This window comes from Chaetodon auriga, chromosome 23 (assembly GCF_051107435.1).
Source record: "Chaetodon auriga isolate fChaAug3 chromosome 23, fChaAug3.hap1, whole genome shotgun sequence".
Classification (NCBI taxonomy): Eukaryota; Metazoa; Chordata; class Actinopteri; order Chaetodontiformes; family Chaetodontidae; genus Chaetodon; species Chaetodon auriga.
In genome coordinates, this window is record NC_135096.1 from 13,405,920 (window position 1) to 13,426,264 (window position 20,345).

The 20,345-nt window shown below is 42.6% G+C and overlaps 2 protein-coding genes across 4 annotated transcripts; one reads left to right on the forward strand and one right to left on the reverse strand.

Moving 5' to 3' along the window:
* Positions 1 to 3,295: 3,295 nt before the first annotated feature.
* On the forward strand, positions 3,296 to 8,547 carry pnpla4 (patatin-like phospholipase domain containing 4). Of its 2 annotated transcripts, none has more exons than XR_013076254.1 (7): positions 3,296 to 3,477; positions 3,794 to 3,982; positions 4,748 to 4,842; positions 4,976 to 5,111; positions 5,238 to 5,353; positions 5,507 to 5,659; positions 6,159 to 6,440. XR_013076254.1 is itself a non-coding variant. In XM_076723874.1 (7 exons), the coding sequence occupies exons 2-7, from the start codon at positions 3,803 to 3,805 to the stop codon at positions 6,288 to 6,290; spliced, it is 762 nt and encodes a 253-aa protein (XP_076579989.1). In that variant the 5' UTR covers positions 3,306 to 3,477; positions 3,794 to 3,802; the 3' UTR covers positions 6,291 to 8,547. The 2 variants fall into 2 exon arrangements, 1 of the variants encoding a protein (XP_076579989.1); XM_076723874.1 differs by having other exon boundaries at positions 3,306 to 3,477; positions 5,288 to 5,353; positions 6,159 to 8,547.
* Positions 8,548 to 8,836: 289 nt separating this feature from the next.
* sts (steroid sulfatase (microsomal), isozyme S) lies at positions 8,837 to 19,433 on the reverse strand. Of its 2 annotated transcripts, XM_076723872.1 has the most exons (12): positions 19,328 to 19,433; positions 18,612 to 18,676; positions 18,406 to 18,501; positions 17,860 to 18,038; positions 16,116 to 16,237; positions 15,824 to 15,946; positions 15,176 to 15,587; positions 14,913 to 15,049; positions 12,499 to 12,636; positions 10,659 to 10,818; positions 9,859 to 9,980; positions 8,837 to 9,310 (listed from the first exon to the last, which is right to left on the reverse strand). In XM_076723872.1, exons 4-12 carry the CDS (start codon positions 18,018 to 18,020, stop codon positions 8,973 to 8,975), a joined length of 1,713 nt encoding a protein of 570 aa, XP_076579987.1. In that variant the 5' UTR covers positions 18,021 to 18,038; positions 18,406 to 18,501; positions 18,612 to 18,676; positions 19,328 to 19,433; the 3' UTR covers positions 8,837 to 8,972. The 2 variants fall into 2 exon arrangements, with proteins under 2 accessions (XP_076579987.1, XP_076579988.1); XM_076723873.1 differs by lacking the exon at positions 18,612 to 18,676 and having other exon boundaries at positions 19,328 to 19,356.
* Positions 19,434 to 20,345: the final 912 nt, after the last annotated feature.

A 20,345-nucleotide genomic window follows, 5' to 3' on the forward strand; every position in this document is an offset into this window, starting at 1 on the left:
GCTTTCCACTGACTAACGAACAGCTCCTTTATCGAGGGGAATAATTAAATCACAGCTCAATACTAAAGCATCGTGAGTTTGACATCTACTGGTGCTTGAATAATGCTGCAGGAATCAGGTTAACGTTGCGCCGGTGCATGTGTCACTATCCTGGGGCTTCTGATTGAAAAGAGGTTCTGAATGAACAGACGAGGCTGCGTCACAGCAGCCGTGCCCTTTGTTTCATGTGTTTGTGAAAGGCCAGTATAAGTATTTAGGTGAGATGGGATTTCAACGGTAGTGCAGGAACAAATTTAAAAAATTAACTCCTTTGTTTTAACAATGTTAGCATAATCATTACTTGGCGTGCTGATTGCTATGATGGTTTTAATTGATTTTCTCATTTTCTCCTGGCGTTGAGTTAAAATAATGAGAAAACAAACCGTTTATTCTTAATTTTTAATCATTTAATGAATGCAACGGCTGTGGCGGAGCGGGAGTTAAATCGTTGCCCTTGCGAGCTCAAAGCTGAGTTTGCATGTTCCCCCTGGGTCTGCATGGGGTTCGTCAGGGTGCTCTGGTTTCCCCCCCCGCAGCCCAGAGACATGCAGATTGGTCTTAAGTGATGACTCTAAATTGCCTGTTTGAGTGAATGCTTGTCTTTCTGTTTGTGTCAATCCTGCGACAAACTAGCCACTCAGCTCTCGCACCCCACAACCCAGCAAAGGAAAAGGATATAGATAATGGATGGATGGGTGGATGCTATGCACTTCTGTGCTGTTAGTACTATATATTTATACTCTTGAAGGATAAGTCTGGTGGTATTCTACCGTATACTAGTCAACAAATTCCATGTGAAGAACAAAACAGCGTCAATGAACTGATCCCAATAACAAGAATTCTGCTGATATATCTTATTTCTCTACATTGTTGAGAAATATGCTAGAGTAGGGTTTAAATTATGTGGTTTTCAACAGCCCGTTATTTGTGTTTTTTGCTTGAGTATTCATCGTATTTATACGTAGACTACACCAGACACATATTTTCATGCCTTCAGATCTATGGGGTATGAAGAGTTCACTCATTCCTCCAGGATGCTGTTAGTAGGGAAGCATTTGAAACAGCATTTAGACCATCATGAGAAAACTTCCCCCCCAAACTCAGATTAATGAAACAGTTTTAGGTGAGTCAGCAGCTCCTGGGGGAAGAGCGAGGCAGGTTTTTACAAACTGTTAAATAATCTCCTCTCACACCATACTGCAGGCTTTCTAGGCTTAAATGATATATCATAAAAGTAACACCATTGCATTCGCCAGTTGTGGACTGGCTGGAATCTCGATCACAACAGTGACTTTTGTTTTAATGCTGCTGTTTGATGGTCAACACTGATGTGGATATTTGAGAGTTTCAAATCAATGAAACCAATGATAATGAGTTGACAGTAACAGTGAATCACTCAGCAGTCATATGTGGACATTAGGTTGTTCACACTGAGGTCTGTGGATTGTCCAGAGCGGCATTCCTCCAACATTGTACTCAAATATGAGCACTTTTTGAAGTACTTTACTTCCGGTTGGTGTGACTTTACGTCTACTCCACTACATTTCAGAGGGAAATGTATCTTACAGTTTATGTATCTTATGTATCTTCAGTTTCTTTTGAATAATATCATGAATGCATGAATCCTTCACTTGATGCATTGCTACCTTAATCCGTAAGATCTCAATCGTCTTTCTACAACTGATTCGGTATCACGTTGTTGTTCCTATAGACATGTTATGACTCATTCCAGATAATGAAACTTTCCTGTGGCCTCAAAACTATCAGAGGCATCTCTGTTCATCCTTCACCAAACAAACTGCATTATCTTCTTTCTATTATTTCAGAGGCCTCATACTATTTCCTCCCCTGATAAGAGTTCAGCTCTTCTTTTTCCTCCAGTGTGTAACCCACCTAATCCACCTGAGGCTACACATAATCATAAGCAACACTAAAGGAGCGGGAAATTTGTGCTGACGTGCCAGGAAAGCACGGCGAGAGTAAAACGCAGAGAATCCATGGGAAATAAATGCTGACGGAAGTGGTCGAAGAGGAAGAACTGCACTCCGGGGACACTGCTTTAGGTGGGAGTGCGCTCTGATTTATTACAGTATTTGGGTTATGACATGACAGATGATGAGACATTCTGCGGGAGGAGTTTCATGAAAATTCAAAGTATTTAAAGCGTTTAAAGTGATGTTCATCCTGGAGAATGCGAGGCTAATTCCACACATAGAGATGACTTATCTTTTCTTTAGAAGCAGCAGCGAGGTTTTGTTTCGAAGAGACCTTGAGAGCTCGAAAGCTGCCAAAGGGTCAGACTTTTAATTGGACTCTTGGGCTTGTTCTGGAGCTTGTGGACTGAACAAGTTGTGTCAACCCTGTCTCACTCTTAACTCATCGCGTACAAACGCTTGAACAAAGGGCAAGAAAAGTGTACCGATGGATGAGGTAGGGGTGACTGGATGGGTCAAGCACAAGATGGTCAATCATGGTCGCACACTATGATCTTTTCCTAAACCCAACCAAATAGTTTTGTAACATAAAATTAACCAAAGTGCAACCATTTCACAGTGATAATCCCATGTTTCTTATTGTTCTCAGAAGGCGTTATTTTGAATGAGCATGTGCTGAGATGTCTCTCTAGTGGCTGAATTAGCCAGTAATATCTATTTAATCTTGCTTGAAATGTATGTACATTGCAGATTTGAAGCTGAGAAAAGAGTACTATAAAGTTAAAGAACAAAATCAGGCTATTCAGAATTCAGAAACTGGCCCGTCTCAAAGTGCATATAAGCAGCATATATTTTCTTATGTTAATTATCTGTAAAAATAACATAGAATTAAAAACACTGGAAATGGCTTATATATCGTTTTGCGAAGTGCCTTAGAAAGAGGTAAAATTCATGATATTCAAAGAAATAAAAAAGAGGAATGTTAACATGTAAGCCTCAACTAATTTAACCTGGAAAAAAAATCACTCATAGAGAAACTTAGTGTAACATTTAACAAATTACGGCAGAGCCCCCCCAATAGAAAATCTACTGTGCAATGAAATAAAGAGGTTGACTGAATTAGGGCATGATGCTGGTGGTAATTGGTTTAGATCAGCATGGTAGCTCAGTTCCAGCGCAAAGAAAAAAAAAATGAGAGAAAAGCAAGCAAACAGGCCCCACAAACCATTATTCATCATGACAACACACAAGGAAGCACAGAGGTCCTCCCTTTTGACGATGAGGTTTTATTTTGAAAATCACGAGCGGAAAACGTATTGTTCACTGTCTCTTACAACTTAACTCCGTTGTTCAGTTTGTAGCGGTACAGCAGCGAAGCTCAGTGATTTTACAACTAAATGTGATTTACCTGTTCACTAAAACGAGTGGTTTCATCTCTGTCACCAGCCGTACATAAAAAATGAGGAAACGTTAAAAGGTTTTCGATGTCGATACTGTAAACACGGTAAGTCTTCTCCTCAGTTTGACCGACGGTTATGGTTATGACAGTGACGTTAGCTAGCTTGGTTTGTCTTAGCTTTCATAGCCCTGTCCTGCTAACGACAGGGGCCAAACGTCTATTCAGAAATATTAATAAGATTAAAAAAAATAAATAAATAAAAAATAACGGCACTGTTTCCAGGCTCTGTGAGAGAATTCAATTAAAATATGAACTCATGGAATCAAATTTTATTATCATATTATTACTATGATGTTCTTATTGTTATATGGTCGTAGTAGAAGTACTTTAATGGCTGCTGATTCATGTCACGTCTTTGCAGGTGTTCAGGATGACAGTCCTGAACCTGTCCTTCGCTGCATCTGGTTTCTTGGGGATCTACCACCTAGGGGCCGTGGAGGCCTTTTTCTGCCATGGGCACAAGCTGCTGGGCTCCCTGGGGGCCTGTGCAGGGGCCTCAGCCGGGGCCCTGGTGGCTGCTGTAATGATCACAGCTCCTGACAAGTTACAGGTAGAGCGTTCAACTCCTCCTTCAGCCCCCGGAGAGAAGGTTGTGAAGTTGAGCAGCGGTTATCAAAGTGGGGATTGGGGGAACCATCAGGGGTCTTTGAAGGGTTTCCAGATGTCCCACAATAAAACAATTATTGATCACAAACAGCAGTCAGTCAGAAATGCCAAACAAGAAGCATTTGTGTTTATTCTTCCAATGTAAAAAATGCCCCACAAGGGAGCCCCGATGCAAATCTGTTATTACCCATTCAGTGACATGCTTTTTTAAGCATATAACACAATAATAATCAGCATAACATTTGGAGAACACGTGGATGATTTGGATTTCAAATAAAGGTTCTGCAGTCACAGCTGTGCCAGAAATGGTCAGAAAACAACAGAAAGTCCTCACGCGCCACGAGCATTTTAGCATTTAGCATCATTGTTAGTCTAGATGTTGGGATTCAAAGCATGCAGTTATTCATGTACCTGCTCTGCCTGGTTTCAAGACTTCCAGGTTTCCTGCTCAAGGACATTTATGTCACATTCCAGTAGCCCGCTCGAAGCAAACCTTGTTGACCTTGATGTCAGAGCCGGTATGACTCTCGTATTTACGGCCAAACAGATGAAGGTGCATTCTTCATGACTCCTCCTGAGGGAGAGCAACTTCAAACCAGTCAAATTCATTGTGTGTGTACACACACTTTCTGACTCTTAAACCTTCATCAATCAAGTGTTACTGAACGAGGTGTGACATCATCGCAGCGTTTGTTTCCTCTCTCTGCAGCACTGCAAAGAGTTCACCTACTGGTTTGCTGACAACGTGAGACGACAGCAGTTCGGAGCCGTCACGCCAGGATACGACTTCATGCTCACGCTGCGGTAATTACAGAGCACATATGACTGAAACACTGATGTGGGACTGAGCAGTATCATCACAACTTCAGCAAAATTGCTTACAAATGAGTTGCAATATGAAGTGAATATCAGTATTCTGTGTGTGAATACTCTCCAGGGAGGGGATCGAAGAGATTCTGCCCAGTGAGGCTCACAGTCTGGCCACTGACCGCCTCCACGTCTCAATAACACACTCCAAAAGTGGCCAGAACCACATCGTATCCAGGTTTACCTCCAGGGAGGAGCTCGTGAAGGTACACGTCCCTACTCTCTCAACACACTGCTGATGTCTTCAGTTTATACTTGATGTCATCAATGGCACAAATCGTGTTTGAGGGTCGAACTGTAGCCATTTTCTCTGCTTTATGTGACTTTTACAGGCCAAGGCCAAGATTTTCAATATTCATCTATCCCCTTGTAACTTCCCCAGGCTCTGCTGGCCAGCAGCTTTGTGCCCGTCTATGCTGGTCTGAAACCAGTGGAATTCAGAGGACAGGTAAGGGGCTCATTCACTGTGCTGGCAATGTTCACTATCTTAACTTTGGTATGTCAAAAAGCAACAAATCAAGTATTTTCCCTGTATGAAGTTGGAGATATTTCGACTTAAGCCTGGATTACTGGCGGTCATCGACTGGTTTTCTTTTATTAGAAATGGATTGACGGAGGGTTCACTGACAGCCTTCCAATTCTGCCCACGGGACGAACCATCACTGTGTCTCCCTTTGCTGGAGTGCAGGATGTGTGTCCCGTTCACAGGGGACGCTTCAACAGTCAACTAAGACTGGCCAACATGAACATCATGGTGAGTTTCTTCAAACTGGCCTGAAAAAGGGACACACCTCCCCAAAAAGTCATGACTCATACAGCTCGTAGATTCATTGCCTTTGTGACACTGATTCATTCACTCGATCTCGTTAACGGTAAACACGGCGTCCATCTCATCGCCGCTTTTCATCAGAGCTCCCGGTGTGAACGAGGCACCGGCACCTGTTCTAAGCAATTTATTACGCACGCCGTAGTTAATTTTGACTCATACGCCGTCCTGCTGTCACAGCTACAAGTAGCTCCAACAGATCTGTTGACAGTGTGTTCTCTGCATGAGCAACAGTGACAGGGAAACAAACAAGTTGCTATTGAAAATAGCCCAAACTTAAGCGGATTAAATGGGGATTTTTAGTTCTTATGTGTGTCTTGGTAATATAATGTGTGTCAGCTATTAATTGTCTTAAATAACAATGGCTTGCAGTTCATCTTCTGTCACTGATTTGACCGAGATGTCATATTTTCTTGGGTTTCCTCAGTTCTCCATGGAGAACATCAAACGTCTGAACCAGGCCCTGTTTCCCCCATCCACCAGCGCCATGCGTTCTCTGTGCGAGGAGGGTTTCAGTGACGCCGTGAGGTTCCTGAAGAGAGAGTCGTGGATGAGCTGACAGTCAGATCCCCTGATGGAAACAAGTGACTCTGCCAACAAGTGCCGTTCACTGGAGTGTGAGAGCAAATCTCAGGAATTTTACTGTATTTATTTCTGGTGTGATTTTAGTTTTTCTTGATGAAAAAAATAAAGCGTTTCTAAAGCAGAGCGTGAAAGTGTGTGTGTGTATCTTTGCAAGCTTCAATCAGCAAACACACACACACACATTCTGGATCTTTTCCTCTGCTCTGTGCGACAGCAGCAGAACTTAATGAAAAGCCCTCATGTGAACATGGACTCTTCATCAATTTTCCAAGGAGGCATTTAATTTCCCCCCAGCTTGATGCACTGGGGGGGGAAAAAAAAATTGGATATCGCGGCACTTCACAGGAAGTACATGCCGCCGTCATGGAGGTTGGGAGCTCCCTCGGGACATGGGAATGGAGCGCCGTCTTTGAAGTGCTGGACGCTTCCATACTGCTGGGTTACTGTTTGATTTCCTCCAGCGTCAGATGTGAGCAGGTTCTCCACCACTTTTTCGCCAGTTGAGCTGCTGTGTGAGAGCTGCTCCCCCCCCCCCCCCCCCAGGACAGGCTCGTGTGTTCTGGAGCTCTGTACAGCCTGCTGCTTCACTGAAGAAGCAGGCAAATTGATTATGTTGCTCTATCTGCACACAGTCAGGCTGTTAATACTCAAAAGGCAACCTTAATTAAAACCTCTGCTTAATTTCCTGCAGCACATCAGTACAGCTGGATGACTTTTTTTGTGAAACACCCCCGTGGGTTCCTACTGCCCGTGACCCAGAAGTCGCCACAGTGTGCGGTCTTGAAGGATGCCTCAATTCCTGCAGCACATCTTAAGAAGAGGCAAGAGGAGGCTTGCCAGAGGAGTTTTGAGCGAGGATGCATGCAAACTGTGGTGGGAGGAGGACTTTCCAAATCTGGGTTTTCCCATTTGTACACATAAATTGTATTAGTTATTTAAGATGAGCAAGTGCACAATCAAACTTTTTGTCCTTCACTGTTTGTGTCCTTCATGACATTTCACCTTGAATTTGGGGCTGTAGGGTACATATAAAGTCACGTTCACATTTCTTACAGACCTGATGGTTCTGGGAATGTGGCTCAATTAAGGCGTCCGTCAAATTACAGGGTGAAGGGCTCTTTGACATGTTTTGCTTCAGCTTGTCATGCCGGACGATTCATCCTCAGTGATGGAACACTTCAGGAGACTGCTGTGCGGAAACAGGCTATTTATTACTGGAATTATTACAGCTGCTGACTTCACTGTACCGCACTCGCAGTGTGTTACTCCATGTTAAAATTCACTGAAAAATGTGTGAGTGTCAGCTCAGAAGTAAATTTGGGTGAAGGGTGAGCTGCACTGAGTCACTGCAGGAAGGCAGTTTGTTGCCTTGCGTTTTCGAAGGCACTTTATTATGTACGGTACAACAGTAAGTGAATGCATCACGCTTCATGTGGCCGCGACATTCAGCTCTGATTCAGACCGTCTTCAGTTCAGTAGTGGGTTCAGTCTGTTGCTGGTTCAAGATAATGCAAATGCTTTGGCACATCCATGCAAATGATGAAGAATATGTATTATACTGGTTCCCTGTTGAGTAGTCTTACCCCTCATCTATGACAGGGGTCCTCAACCAGATTTGTCCAAGGGTCAGAATTTTTATGAGCAGACACTGTAGGGTCTGGATATTCAATTAGAAAACATGTTTCGGCTATTTGGTCCATTATTGTTTAATATCTTCACTTTCTTCCAAAAGTGATATACGCAAGTGTGCACACAAGAGCAAGTGGGATTCAGTCAACATTTTGAGCCAAGACCAACTGTGGAGTTATGGGCCATAAGATATGTAAAAATCCTTGGCCTCCTAATAGCTGTACTACCAAATTGAGGCCAATTTTAACGAAGACACACAGAAAGCTGACGGGCGGTTAGCCAACGCTGGCGGATGCAAGCCAGAATCAAAGAACTGACTGCAATCTTTTTTAATACCTTCGAAATCCAACTTGTTCTCCTCAAAGAATGAGACAATTATCTTACAAATTACCTCGCTGGTAGTGCTTCCAGAATTAATCAAAGCGTATCCTCCCGAAAGCAATCGTCATCAAAGAATCCTGATGCAAAGGCTTCTACTCTCCTCAGGTTTTCAGAGTCAACGTTTTGGGTTTTTTTTTTAAAAAGCAGAAAGAGACATTTTGCATAATTAACCAGGCTAACTTGGTAGCTAGAACAGGACAGGGTTGGACAAGCTCGTGACACAGGATTTTTTAATGGATTAAAATGATGTTTAAAGCAGCCATTACTAACAGTGTCAGGACAAATGACCCTCCAGCAGGGCCGCCAAATTGAATAGAAAGACTCTTAGACATACTGTTTGGACAGCTTGAAAGGGATAAAAATCCTCTTTGAGAAGGTCATCAACAATCAAACAGCTGTGCTTGTACAGTACTCTGTGTATTTTTCCAGTTCTGGAAGCCCCTGTTCAAAACCCCCTTTGTGAAGTACACGAAGAGTCAAACTGTCACCCCCGCTTTCAGCAGTGCTTCCCTTTATCTGTTACATTTTCTGTCTGGTCTCTTGTGGAAATAAATACTTTCACTCTATGACTCCCCCATCTCTACGATGGCCAACCTGTCATTGTCAATCACTGAACTGATCTTCTGTTGTAGCCCAATGACACGTCCTACTGACAGAGCTGACTGAGTGTAGAGCGGCAGGGCTGCAGCCAGGGCTTCCATATCACATTCTCTGCAGTTAGCTGCCTCTCCACAGGCTTCACCGATCTCCGATGCCTCTCCGCGGCTTCCTCAATCACAGCCAGGATGGAGTGAAAGGCCGGCTCGGTGGCTGGAGTTTGCGGTGTGGTTTCTGATGGGTCCCTTGAGAGATCGAAGAGCAGCGGAGGATCGTGGTAGGTCACGGAGTCCGGCGTGCAGAAGCAGACATGGGTATGGAAACAGACCGTCTCGTTCTCTGGGTAGAAGTTTGGTGTGAAGTAAAAGGCTTTCCACACTGAGCTACCTGAAGAACAAGAGATAAATCCACTAAATGAAGCTTTTACAGTCACAAAATAACAAGAAACCGGATTCCATTGCGGATTCTGTACCAGCTCCATATGAAAAGTGTCCTGAGACAACTTCTGCCGTGATTTGGTGCTACATAAATAAAACTGAATTGAATCGAATTGACTGTATTGTACTAATGGAATTAGTGCTGTGGAAATACCTACTGCTGAATTACTGACAGCAGGTAAATATTGAGGAAGTACTGAGTTAATGTGAAAAGGGAGGCTTCCTACATAATAGAATCAAATACACTTATAAAATATGAGCAAATTTAAAAAAAATCCCCGTCTCTTGAAGAAGCTTGTTTCAAGTAAAGACCAGCTTGTCACAGCAGTTGAGGCGAATCTCACGATTTGAGAACTTCTGATATTTGAGTAGCATTTGTAGCTACTGGGCTAAAACATGCTAAACTGATGGTGTAGTACTTTCCAATACATATATGTGCACATCAAGTTCATACAAAAGATGGTGTCAGGAACTCTTTGTGCATGTGTTTGGACTTACTATTTTGGGGATGCCATCTGACTGCATTCAAGTAGGTGTTGCAGTAATGGAAAAGAAACTCATGCTTTGACCTTTCAGCTCTCCCCTGAAGTAGATCCATGAGGTCATGACCATCGATCTCCCTGCAGACCAGCAGACAACAATCAACAAGTAAATCATCTCTCCGACGCAAACACTTTCAACTGCTCATTAGCGTGAAGTAGAGTCATTGACACCCACTTCCGCCTTGTGTGGAAATTGCCCACTCCTGCAAGATCCACAGGATTCCAAGTAATTCCATAGTAAATTTACGTTCTCCCCCTCTGCATATAAACACTGACATTTTTGCATAGCATTTGGCTAAATGTTCAACCTGTTTGGTCACTGTGAGCCGACATACTTGTATGTCTATCCATGGCCACACCAATTGACATGAGTTGAGTCTGGTTTACGGTCATGTCGGAGGATTTGTCCGATCTGTTTGTGGTGTTTATTCTTAATAAATTAGCCGCACCACCAGAACCGATTTCTACAATTTTCATCCCAAGAGAGTCCTGAGGGATTTCCGTGGGATGACCGCCCGCTCCCACGAGACTTCTGTTGAGTCCTACGCAACCTGTGGGTCTCAATCTCAATGCAGTGCTCTACTGACAATGCCTAATGTACCCATCATACCCCCCTCTTCATTACCATCTCACTTACTCTGAGCCCGAAGAAGGTCCCCCTGCCTCTCCTTCATTAAAATGCGACCTAGATTTCAGGCTCCGCTCGTTTTGACTGACATGTTGCAGGAGTGCTGTGTCACTGCTGTGCAGCCTCACCTGTCCTCTGGGATTGAAGCTCCGCTAAGCTGCACCACCGTAGGAAACAGGTCCATGTTGCTCGTGGGCTCATCTACCTGCCTGCCGGCGGGGATGCTCCCTGGCCAACGCAAAATTCCTGGGACCCGGATCCCTCCCTCCCAATTGGTGGACTTCCCTGCTGCTCAGAGGAAAGAAGAGAACACAAAGTCATGAAAGAGTTCTCATCCAGCTACCAAAATCTCATCATCCCTGGTCTCGAAACAGTGCTGGGTTAGTAAAGAAAGGTAGAGCGTGCTTCTCAGGACTGACCAATCGCAGACATAAAAGAGCATATCAGACAGTGGTTGCCTTACAAAACACCCACTGCTCTTTGAATCAGGTCTGCGGAGTCCAAACAGAAAGATTACACACTGTGAGCCTCAGTCTGACAGCCTGTCTCAAATCCAGAGTCTGCTGCTGACTCTCTGAGGACAAACCAGTCCACCACTAGTCTGACATCACACAGAATTATTTTCTGGAGACTCTCTCAGGAGGGAACTTTGCAATTTTGTACTAATTACATGTAAAACAGTGATTTAGGTTTGGTTATGTCTGTCCTTGAAAGAAAAGGTTTTATTCAACATTCATTCATTCATTCTTCAGTTTATTACTGGACATTTGATTCTCCATATATGTTGAATTAAATGATAATAAAATAATAATATATATATTTTTTCATGTTCAGCTTACCTGTTACACACTCTGACAAAAAGGCTTAAATTTTAAATTATTAATTAGTAAAATTAGTGAAAGAAATGTGAAAATTACCCAGACCTTAGCCTTTGTGTGAGGATGGCGAAAGCATCCAACCATTACTATGAAAGGTGGAGTACACCTGGACTGTGGCACTGTGCAGTTAGCTGACTGTGAGCTTGAAACTGGATCATGTGTGAATGCCCACACAGGCGCTGGGAGCATGCAATATGCAAAGCCCACACAGCCACAGGTCCTGACCTTCTTTGTGTGAGTTGGCAGTGCTGACCACTGTGCAGTGAGACTGTGGGACTTCCTAACATCATCACCAAAGTTATTACAATTCATCCTGAGGGGGACATGAAAGTTTGCACAAATTTCAATCCGTCCAATAGCTGTCAAGACATTGGCAAACCCACGCCACTAGTGGACCTTAAAACTGTATTACTTTATTTCAGAGAGCTATATGAAAGAATAATCAGACTCTAAATTACCTTTAAGGATGAGAAGTTTAAGAACTTTAGTGTCAATTTAAAGGCCCAGACAGTAATTTTGACCATCTAAGTTACAGATGAATTAGTGGACTAATGTTTTTTCCATTTAATTTGAATCATAGATAATACCTTTAAGTAAGGGTTGTTGTGTAATTGGCCTTGTTTAGAATCAGAATCAGAATCAGAATCAGAAAAAGCTTTATTGCCAAGTACGCTTTTACACATACGAGGAATTTTTTCTGGTGAAATTGGTGCATGACACATCTACTAAAATATGACACATCTACTAAAATAAGAGCATAAAATATAACAATTAATTCTAATTCAGTCATTAAACCTAATGCTGTATGTTATATTATGTAGATGTTTCATTTGAGGTTCATGTTTATTCATTCATTTTTAAATTTTAATAGTCGCAACATGGTGCAAGAGGGTGACGAGGAGTGAGTGTTCATGCTAATATATTAGCATTTAGTTGTACATGAATTTTGAATGTTCATTAAATGTGTTAAATGTGTACCGCTGCAATAAATGCTTAAATCCTCGACGCGTGTCCTGAATTCTTTGGAGAAAAAAAACAACAAATTCAGTATTAAATCCCAAAGAAATTCAGGTTTTCCATAAGGATGTACCTTTATATATTCCATTCCATCCTCTGTGGACCTCCCCTCGGGCAGATATTTCCTCCAGGTGAGCTCCCTGGTCAGAAGTCAGATAAACCAGGGTGTTTTCTCTCAGTCTGAGTCTGTCCAGGGTCTGCATGATCTGACCTGAGAACAGACACAGTAGACACTAGTCTGTATGTGTTTGGACACATTTTCTCTTGTTGCTTCTGTGCCCCAGCACAAAAACTGTGAGGTTAAAGGAGAGGTTCACAACAACAACAATGCTCATGTTCCTCAGGTTCACCTCATTATTTAAACTACTTATTTTTAAGCAACACTTCAAATGAATGCCTGTAAACTATCCATAATTGACCGCTGCATGCACAACTCTGGTAAAGCTGAACCAGGAAGTCTCTCTCAATCTAACGGACATTTGAAAGAGACAGTTTGGGTTAGGATGGAATAAGCTCATCAACAGGAGCAACACCTTTCACAACACACACAGTAATTTCATCCACTGCGAATATGAAAGTATGAATTGATGCATTTTTAACAATAAATCCAGAATGTGGCATTAAGGGCAATAAATGTGTACCAACCACTGTTCTTCACAGAGTGTACCTGGAGTATACAGCAACTGCTTGATGGCCCAGCAAGCATGGTTTTAAGAGAGTGGGACTACCCACATGCAAGTGACGCTGGCTGGGGTCGGTAGTGCAGGAGATTGAACTTTTCAACCCCATAAAGGTCACTAAAATGTTATCATGCATAATTCCTTTTAACTCTTGTTGCAGCTCTGGACAGAGGAAAAAAATCAAGGCAGGAGAGAAAAGTAAGTTCCAGTTCTTTCCCATTGAGCAAGCAAAGCACAAAGCAATTGTTACCTTCCCCTTTTGTGCTGACTCCTCAAGCTAAAATAATTGGGGTAATTACATATTCATTCGGAAAACAGACCCCCCACATTCAGTCCATTGTGGGATCTTGTCGTGTGGAGGCCTCGTCCTTGAGACTGAAAAGCAATTAGAGCAGAGAGAACGTGGACTATTTCAAATTATTACAACAAAACCTTATTGTAATGAGGGACTAGCTGACGTTATTTCAGGAGTTTACAGAGTATTATGACATAGAATCACTACCTTGCGGTTGTATACCTATGCCAACCAGTCAAGTTTCAGTTTACATCCATGTCTGAGGAGCGCAGGGGACTGACAGAGAGCTCCGTCACATGGCACGACGACGATCTCCTGAAGCTCAATATCAGCAAAACCGATGAGCTTGTGGGGGAATACAATGCTTCAAATGTGAATGTGGGTTTCTAAAATGAAAAAAAAAAAAAAAAAAAGGGGCCTCGGGCTGTCAGACTAAGCTGTGGTGCTGCCACAGCGGTAAACAAATCCAGGCTTTAAAAAGCCCCTCAGGAACCTGCAGGTGATGTTACAGATGCTTTCCTGCAGATTCACAGACACAAAAAGCCACATGCATGTACGGAAAATGGAACGGTTCTTGCTGCAATACTGAGACCATGTCCTCCCTGTAGATTACGTTCATCCCAATTACAAATGATGCATTGTCTCACTTCCCTCCTGTGGTATCTAGCCCGAAAGCGAGTTTTGTGTGCTGAGCTTTTGCATATCAGCCTCTCACCCCTCTGCTGACATAATATAATGAAGGTTTATATTAGAGCACCTTCCTACTATACTGCCCATATAAAAACTGCTGGCGGCGAGACCTGGATTATCCAAAGCAAGGACGAGGTTTCTGGAAAGCCAAGTTGCTGTTGAATTTTTAAATGTGTCAGTTTTCAGTGCTGTGAGCAGCGCAAGCTAAGTTCAATTCATCCTCTGCGTTGTGGTGGAGGCCAAAAAAGACAAATAACCCAGACCAAAATCATCTGCGTGGACGGATACATCTCTGTAACATCTTGAAAAAAATGGATGAAATCGTGTTTTTAACTGAACTCTAAAGCAACAAGCTGCCTGTAGAGCTGTACATGATCTCTCGTTCCAGCCCAAATCATATTAATTAAAGGATAAGTCCGTGTTTTTCTTGTAGTCGACAAATCTCGTCCAACCAGCAATGAATGTGTCCAAGCACTGTGTGTCAAAACTATAAAAAAATGCATAAATGAGCCCCACTGTTGCACCAAATGTGTATTAATCCCCTGAAAATAGTCCCTGTTCCTCTGATTTGGGTAACATTTGAAAAAAGTACAGTGGTCAGCTGTTTCAGGATTGGATGAAAAATGAACCTATGTTCGTTAGCTGTTTTTAAAAATGTACATCTCAAGTATGAACAAATGGCTTTGGAGCTGACAGCCACAGACACGGTAGGGAAGTCAGAAAGCACTGTGAGATGGCCAGTGTCAGTTTTGGTCTTTTTATGAGATTATTAAAAATAATACCAGACTTGTCCTTTACGTAGAGCGGACTCTGCTGACCTACCCACACTCCAGTCCACTTCATGGACAGCATCTCCATAAATGCCATGACGGCTCGTTCCTCTGAACGCCGCTGAAGTAAACAGGGCCGTGTGCACTTGGAGGAAGGAGAAAAACAGCAGGAACGGCCTTGCCGAGTTCCTGGTGGGACAGAAAATACAGTTTATTGAAGCTTTGTTCTTGTCTCTAAAAGCGCTCGCTCTCTTAACTGCTGCGCGTAACATTAGAGAACATGTAGAAGTAAGTACAAACGTGTACCACGTGTACCTCTCAATGAACTCCACCGCCTCATGAGTCATCCTCTGTGTTAGGTTCTCAGGTGTGAACGGCTGCTCCACAACTCTGTGGTCCCTCATGAGGACGCAGTTGAAGTATGGGATAACCATGATGAATCCTGCGAGCAGAGCCGTGACAACGACCAAAAGGGACAGCAGGCTCAGAATCAGCCCTCGGCGGATGGTGATGACGCCGATGTAATGGAGTAAGGCTGCAGTGGCCAAGACAATGGCCAGTGTCCTATACGGTAAATATTTATGGAGTCGGAACACAGTGCCATGTCCAGGCTGGCAGTCTCGCAGGTTGGTCAAGGGGATACCGAAGAAATAGTTAAAGCCGTGGATGCTGGGGTGGTGGCAGTGATCGTCGCTGCTCTTACAGTTCAGTCCTAGGTGCCATTTTCCTGGGAGCAACAGGACGACAGAAAAGACAGTTAGTGGTAGCAGTGGCCTGATTCTTGTACTAAAGTGATGAATAAATAACACAGTTCTTAAACCTAATCGCTGGATTAGGAGGACAGTTTTCCACATTTAGGATATAAATGCAGTTTTACCACACAGTAAATGTGTTAAATCTGAAGTAACCACCCTAAAGGTGTCACCAGCAGCAAGAAACAAGCTCAAAAACTTGTGAAATTACCAATAAGAGCTGTCTCATAGCCTTGTTGTTTGGCAATCTTAGCAAAGGTAAGCTCGTGACTGGGAAGACCTCCAGATGCTGCAGTGAATATAAAGACACCGACTTTGCCGTCGCCAGCTACACCTGTTAAAGTGGAAAATAAAGGAAAAAAAAAAATCACATAGGAGTATAGGGCTTTCAAGTTTTATTTGAAAATCTACTTACTGTGTGAACGTGAGAAGAAAAAACAGAATACAAAATACACGCTGTTAAATGATTCAGTCTCTATAGGAAGTGGTGTCTTTGAACTGGCCTGATCGAATCGGGTATCGTCCGGTGAGGAACGCTGCCCTGCTGGGAGTGCAGAGACTCGCTGCAGCAATGTGGTGGGTCAGCTTCACCCCCTCCTGTGCCAGCTGGTCAATATTGGGGGTCCTGCAAATCACAGTTCATCAGCAGTCACATGGCAGGTTCAGCATTCAGAGAGACAAATGTAATACTTTTCATTCAGGCATCATCAAGGTGCCCAAACTAAAGGTACATAAAAGCACACATATTTAAAACTACAGTTGCTACGATTAGTTGAAAAAAAAGCCATTTGTCAAGCAAAGAGGCCAACAATTCTCTGTTCTCCAGTGTGGGGTTGTTGGGTACTGACAAATTGTGAATGGTTTTTCCCATTAGAACATCTGCAAACTAATAAATAATGAAAACAATCTTTAGTTGCAACCCTATTTCAACACTGTCATAGCGTCTTGGACATCTTACACCAAAGTCAGGTGCATATTCAATCTGAGGCCTGTATCAGGAAAGTCACTGCTCGTTAAAGGCTAAAGCCAAAACATAAGCAAAGCTTTAGCTTTAATATATCTAGTGCGCTGTATTCCTTGATATCTTACAATTTAATCCAGGGAGTTAATTTCCCCAGATTACTAAACAGCATTTCTCAGTTTTATCGTTGTTTAACTTCAAGATATGATTAATCATCCATTTATGTATTGCCAAAAGACAGTTAGTAATGGAGTCTACAGCTGCAGCATCATTTGGTTTGGCAGATATGTTTAGTTGTGTGTCATCTGCATAACAATGGAAACATTCATTATCAAACATTTTCTTTCATCTGCTCTACAGATTATCTTAACCTCATTAACACTGTTATTGTTTAACCACGGGGTTCTCTATTTAACCTTTAGTGCAGCAGAAGTATTTACAACAAATGATAAGGCACTGTTGAAGTTTTCCACCGTGTCATTTAAAAAGAAGTCACTGCTGTGAGACTCAAATGATCTCAGAATATTACAGACCCTAGCTTTAGCCTTGCCATCTAGGAATGTCTTTTAAACCAAAAAAATCCCTTTTAGTCTTTGTTGTGACCAGATTGGCATCAGGAAATACAGTGTGACGGTCAGGAATAGATAATTCTAAGGACTGAGGTCCTTGAGGTCCTTTCCTCAAGGTTGGCAGGGTTGCTCAGTTTTTCCAGTAGCAGGCAAAAGTCTTTCATCGGGACCTCAGAGCCAGTTTTCCTTTGCTTTCCTTGCATGACTAGAGAGGATAACTGGTAACGGATAACAGTATTTCTTCTGGCCCTTGGCTTCACAGTTAGGGTCTATTTCTTGGGTTTTTGTCAGCCTAAATTCTAGTGGTGTGACTTAAATGAGAGTTCGGGTAATGGGGTTCCATTCCAGGTAACGGTACCTCTGGTTTGGTCATGCATTCAGGGCAGACATGTTGCCATGTCATGGCTGAACAAGCACTGTGTCACTGCTTCGCTGTGATTGTTGGTTGTGTTTTTGGGTGAAGGGCTGGTCCAACTGGTTGGTTAGGATGCCTGCCTGGAGGCATGAGCATCAGAGGTGACTGTCTACACCCTCCCCATGACAACAGTGGAGTTGGTGGTGCCAAGAACCACAGTCAAAGAGATTTAGCCACTCCAAATTGGGAGGAATGGAGGTAAAAAGCATGACTGTTCCATGTGAATCAGCTCGCTAAGCCACAGCAGTAAAACCATACTCAACCCTTCTAGCCCCACAGAAGAAACAGCAACATGTTTTTACCTCAGCGTTGTATTGCCATAACAACCCAGGTCTCCAATTCCTAAGTCATCCACCATCATCAGGACAAAATTGGGCTGGCTTTGTTCCTGAGGAGACACATGGCTCACCTCCAACAGCAGAAGCATGAGGAGCAGAGAGGACGGCAGCCGTGTGGACTTCATGTTGTCAGAACAAAAACACTGGAGGAGAAATCACCAAATGTTGATACAGTTGTCGTATATAAATACAACTACTGATCATCACAGCCAATGGCATCCACATATCCTGGAATTTGCTCCCGCTCACACTTTTAAGGCCAACACAGATCACGGTTGAAGTTACATTACAGTTAGATTATTACTTATCGAAGTTGATCATGTGTAGATAAAGACTAAAATCGTTACAGGTCCCATTTTAATTCATCAATTAGTTGTGGGGAAACATGTCAAAGTGGCTCCAACTTGGCTTTATCCCTCTGTTAATGCCTGAAAGTGGTTAAAACAAAAAGTTTTAAACCACTTAAAAGAGACAAACTCTCAAAAACCACTCATCCTCCCTGGTGCATACTTCAGGTATTTTGTCATGGATTTCTCTGGACCTCCTCAGTCATAAGTGCTGGATCTTATGAATCAGTTTCTGGTCCTCCGGACATCATAATCGTTCCTGCAGAGAGGGAGGGCGATATTGAAAAACTGAATACAGGAAGTTGATTTTTAGGGTCATATTTCCAGCCTGTGACTGAAATGTGGGAGTGAATTTTATAGTCAAACTACCAGTTCTTGCAGTTTCTGCATGATTGGCTGTCTTCTTTGGATCAGCAGACTCTCATCCTTCTCATCTGCATAATCACAGACACACACACCCCAAACACTAATGCAAAGTGCATAATATAAGAAATGGCAGCTGCTGAGTACAAACTCTCCATCACTAAGCAGTGCAGCGACATCTCACATCTCAGCCCAAGAAAAACCAAGTACAGAACTCATCTGTCACAGCTCTGAGCCCTGATCCACGTTCACCTGTCAAAGATGATGACAGAAACATCTGACCCCAAAGCAAGCTGTTGTACTGAGGCTGGAAACTCAACAATGTGCATCTTCATCATCTAATACCTGACTAAAGAAGTCAGGTGCACCGCTGATTTTAAATTATTTTACTTTGGAAAACTACATTTTGATGTGAACGACACATTTTGCAGGACTGGAAATAATAACGGGATATTATTATATTGCAATACTGATTTTTTTTTTTTTTTCTAAAGTAAAGATTCTGAATATTGCATCCTCTTTAAACCACTATTATTAATCCAAAATCCTGTAGGACTTTTGCGTGAATACTTGCGGATAACTGATCAAGCGTATATGATAATCCGTCACACACACAGACAGGATATGACACTCCTCCACATTGTCCTCAGTTTTATTGGTATTTACGCAGTTGTAACGTCACTTTTCTGTGCCTAAACGACGCTCAGGTGTTTGTCACTCACCTTCTTCATATCTTCAAACTGTGAGCACATTCAACCTTTCCGGAATAGTGAGACTGTACAAGCGTCGCAAATCTCGCGAGCTCTAGCTTGTTGTGTCAAGGTAGCCGAAATACACAGCAGCACTTCCTGCTTTGAGTTTCAAAACAAAACTTGACGGACGCGTTCCTGGGATAAAAGGAGACAAATAATCAAAATATTCTTTTGATTTCATTAACAATAAAGCCAAAATATGTTACCCAGTTAAACAAAGGTGGCATAAAGCAGATCTGGCCAGAACACAAAGAAGAAATGGATCAGTAACTTGAAGTTTAGGATAATTCTGCAGCCTTGCAGACTTACGCTACGTGTACATAAGGCTTTGAATTTCTGCAAGAGAACACTTTGGGTCTTATCAGATCGGTGTGTTTTGGTTGTACAAAGGTTCAGCAGACTTGAACTCTGCAGCAGAGCAAGAGACAGAGACTGATCTGCTCTTGTTTGTACCCCTGATGTGCTTTGGAACTTAAGTTATTCAGTTATTGTCACACAGTGCTGCTCTAGCCTACTCACAAATGAACAACTGGAATGCTCGTGCTATAATTGCTTTGAGCTCCAAAAATGAGAAAAAAATAAAATAAAATTAAATCATACTAAACAAGAGACAAAGCGTGCTTATCAAACAGGAGCATATGCTGTGGACGAATGGTTCAAAATGCAACAGTGTGTTCACGCTGTCAAACAGTCGCATTACACAACACCAGTTCCTCTGAAAGCCATGTGATGTGGTTGACAGTTCCAAAAGTAGCTTGCAAGTGGACCTGAGATAAAAAAAAAAAAAAAAAAAAGAATAGAGCTCTTTTAAGTTCATTTAAACTGCTGCTCTGCTGATGGAACCGACGACCCTCCACTCACAAGCCTGCCTCTCTGTGCAGTCGCCATAAAAATGAATGCTTGATTAATCTTTGTGTTATTTAATACCTGTTAATGAGCCTGCACAGTGGTGCGGTGGTTAACACTGTCATCTCACAGCGAGAAACCA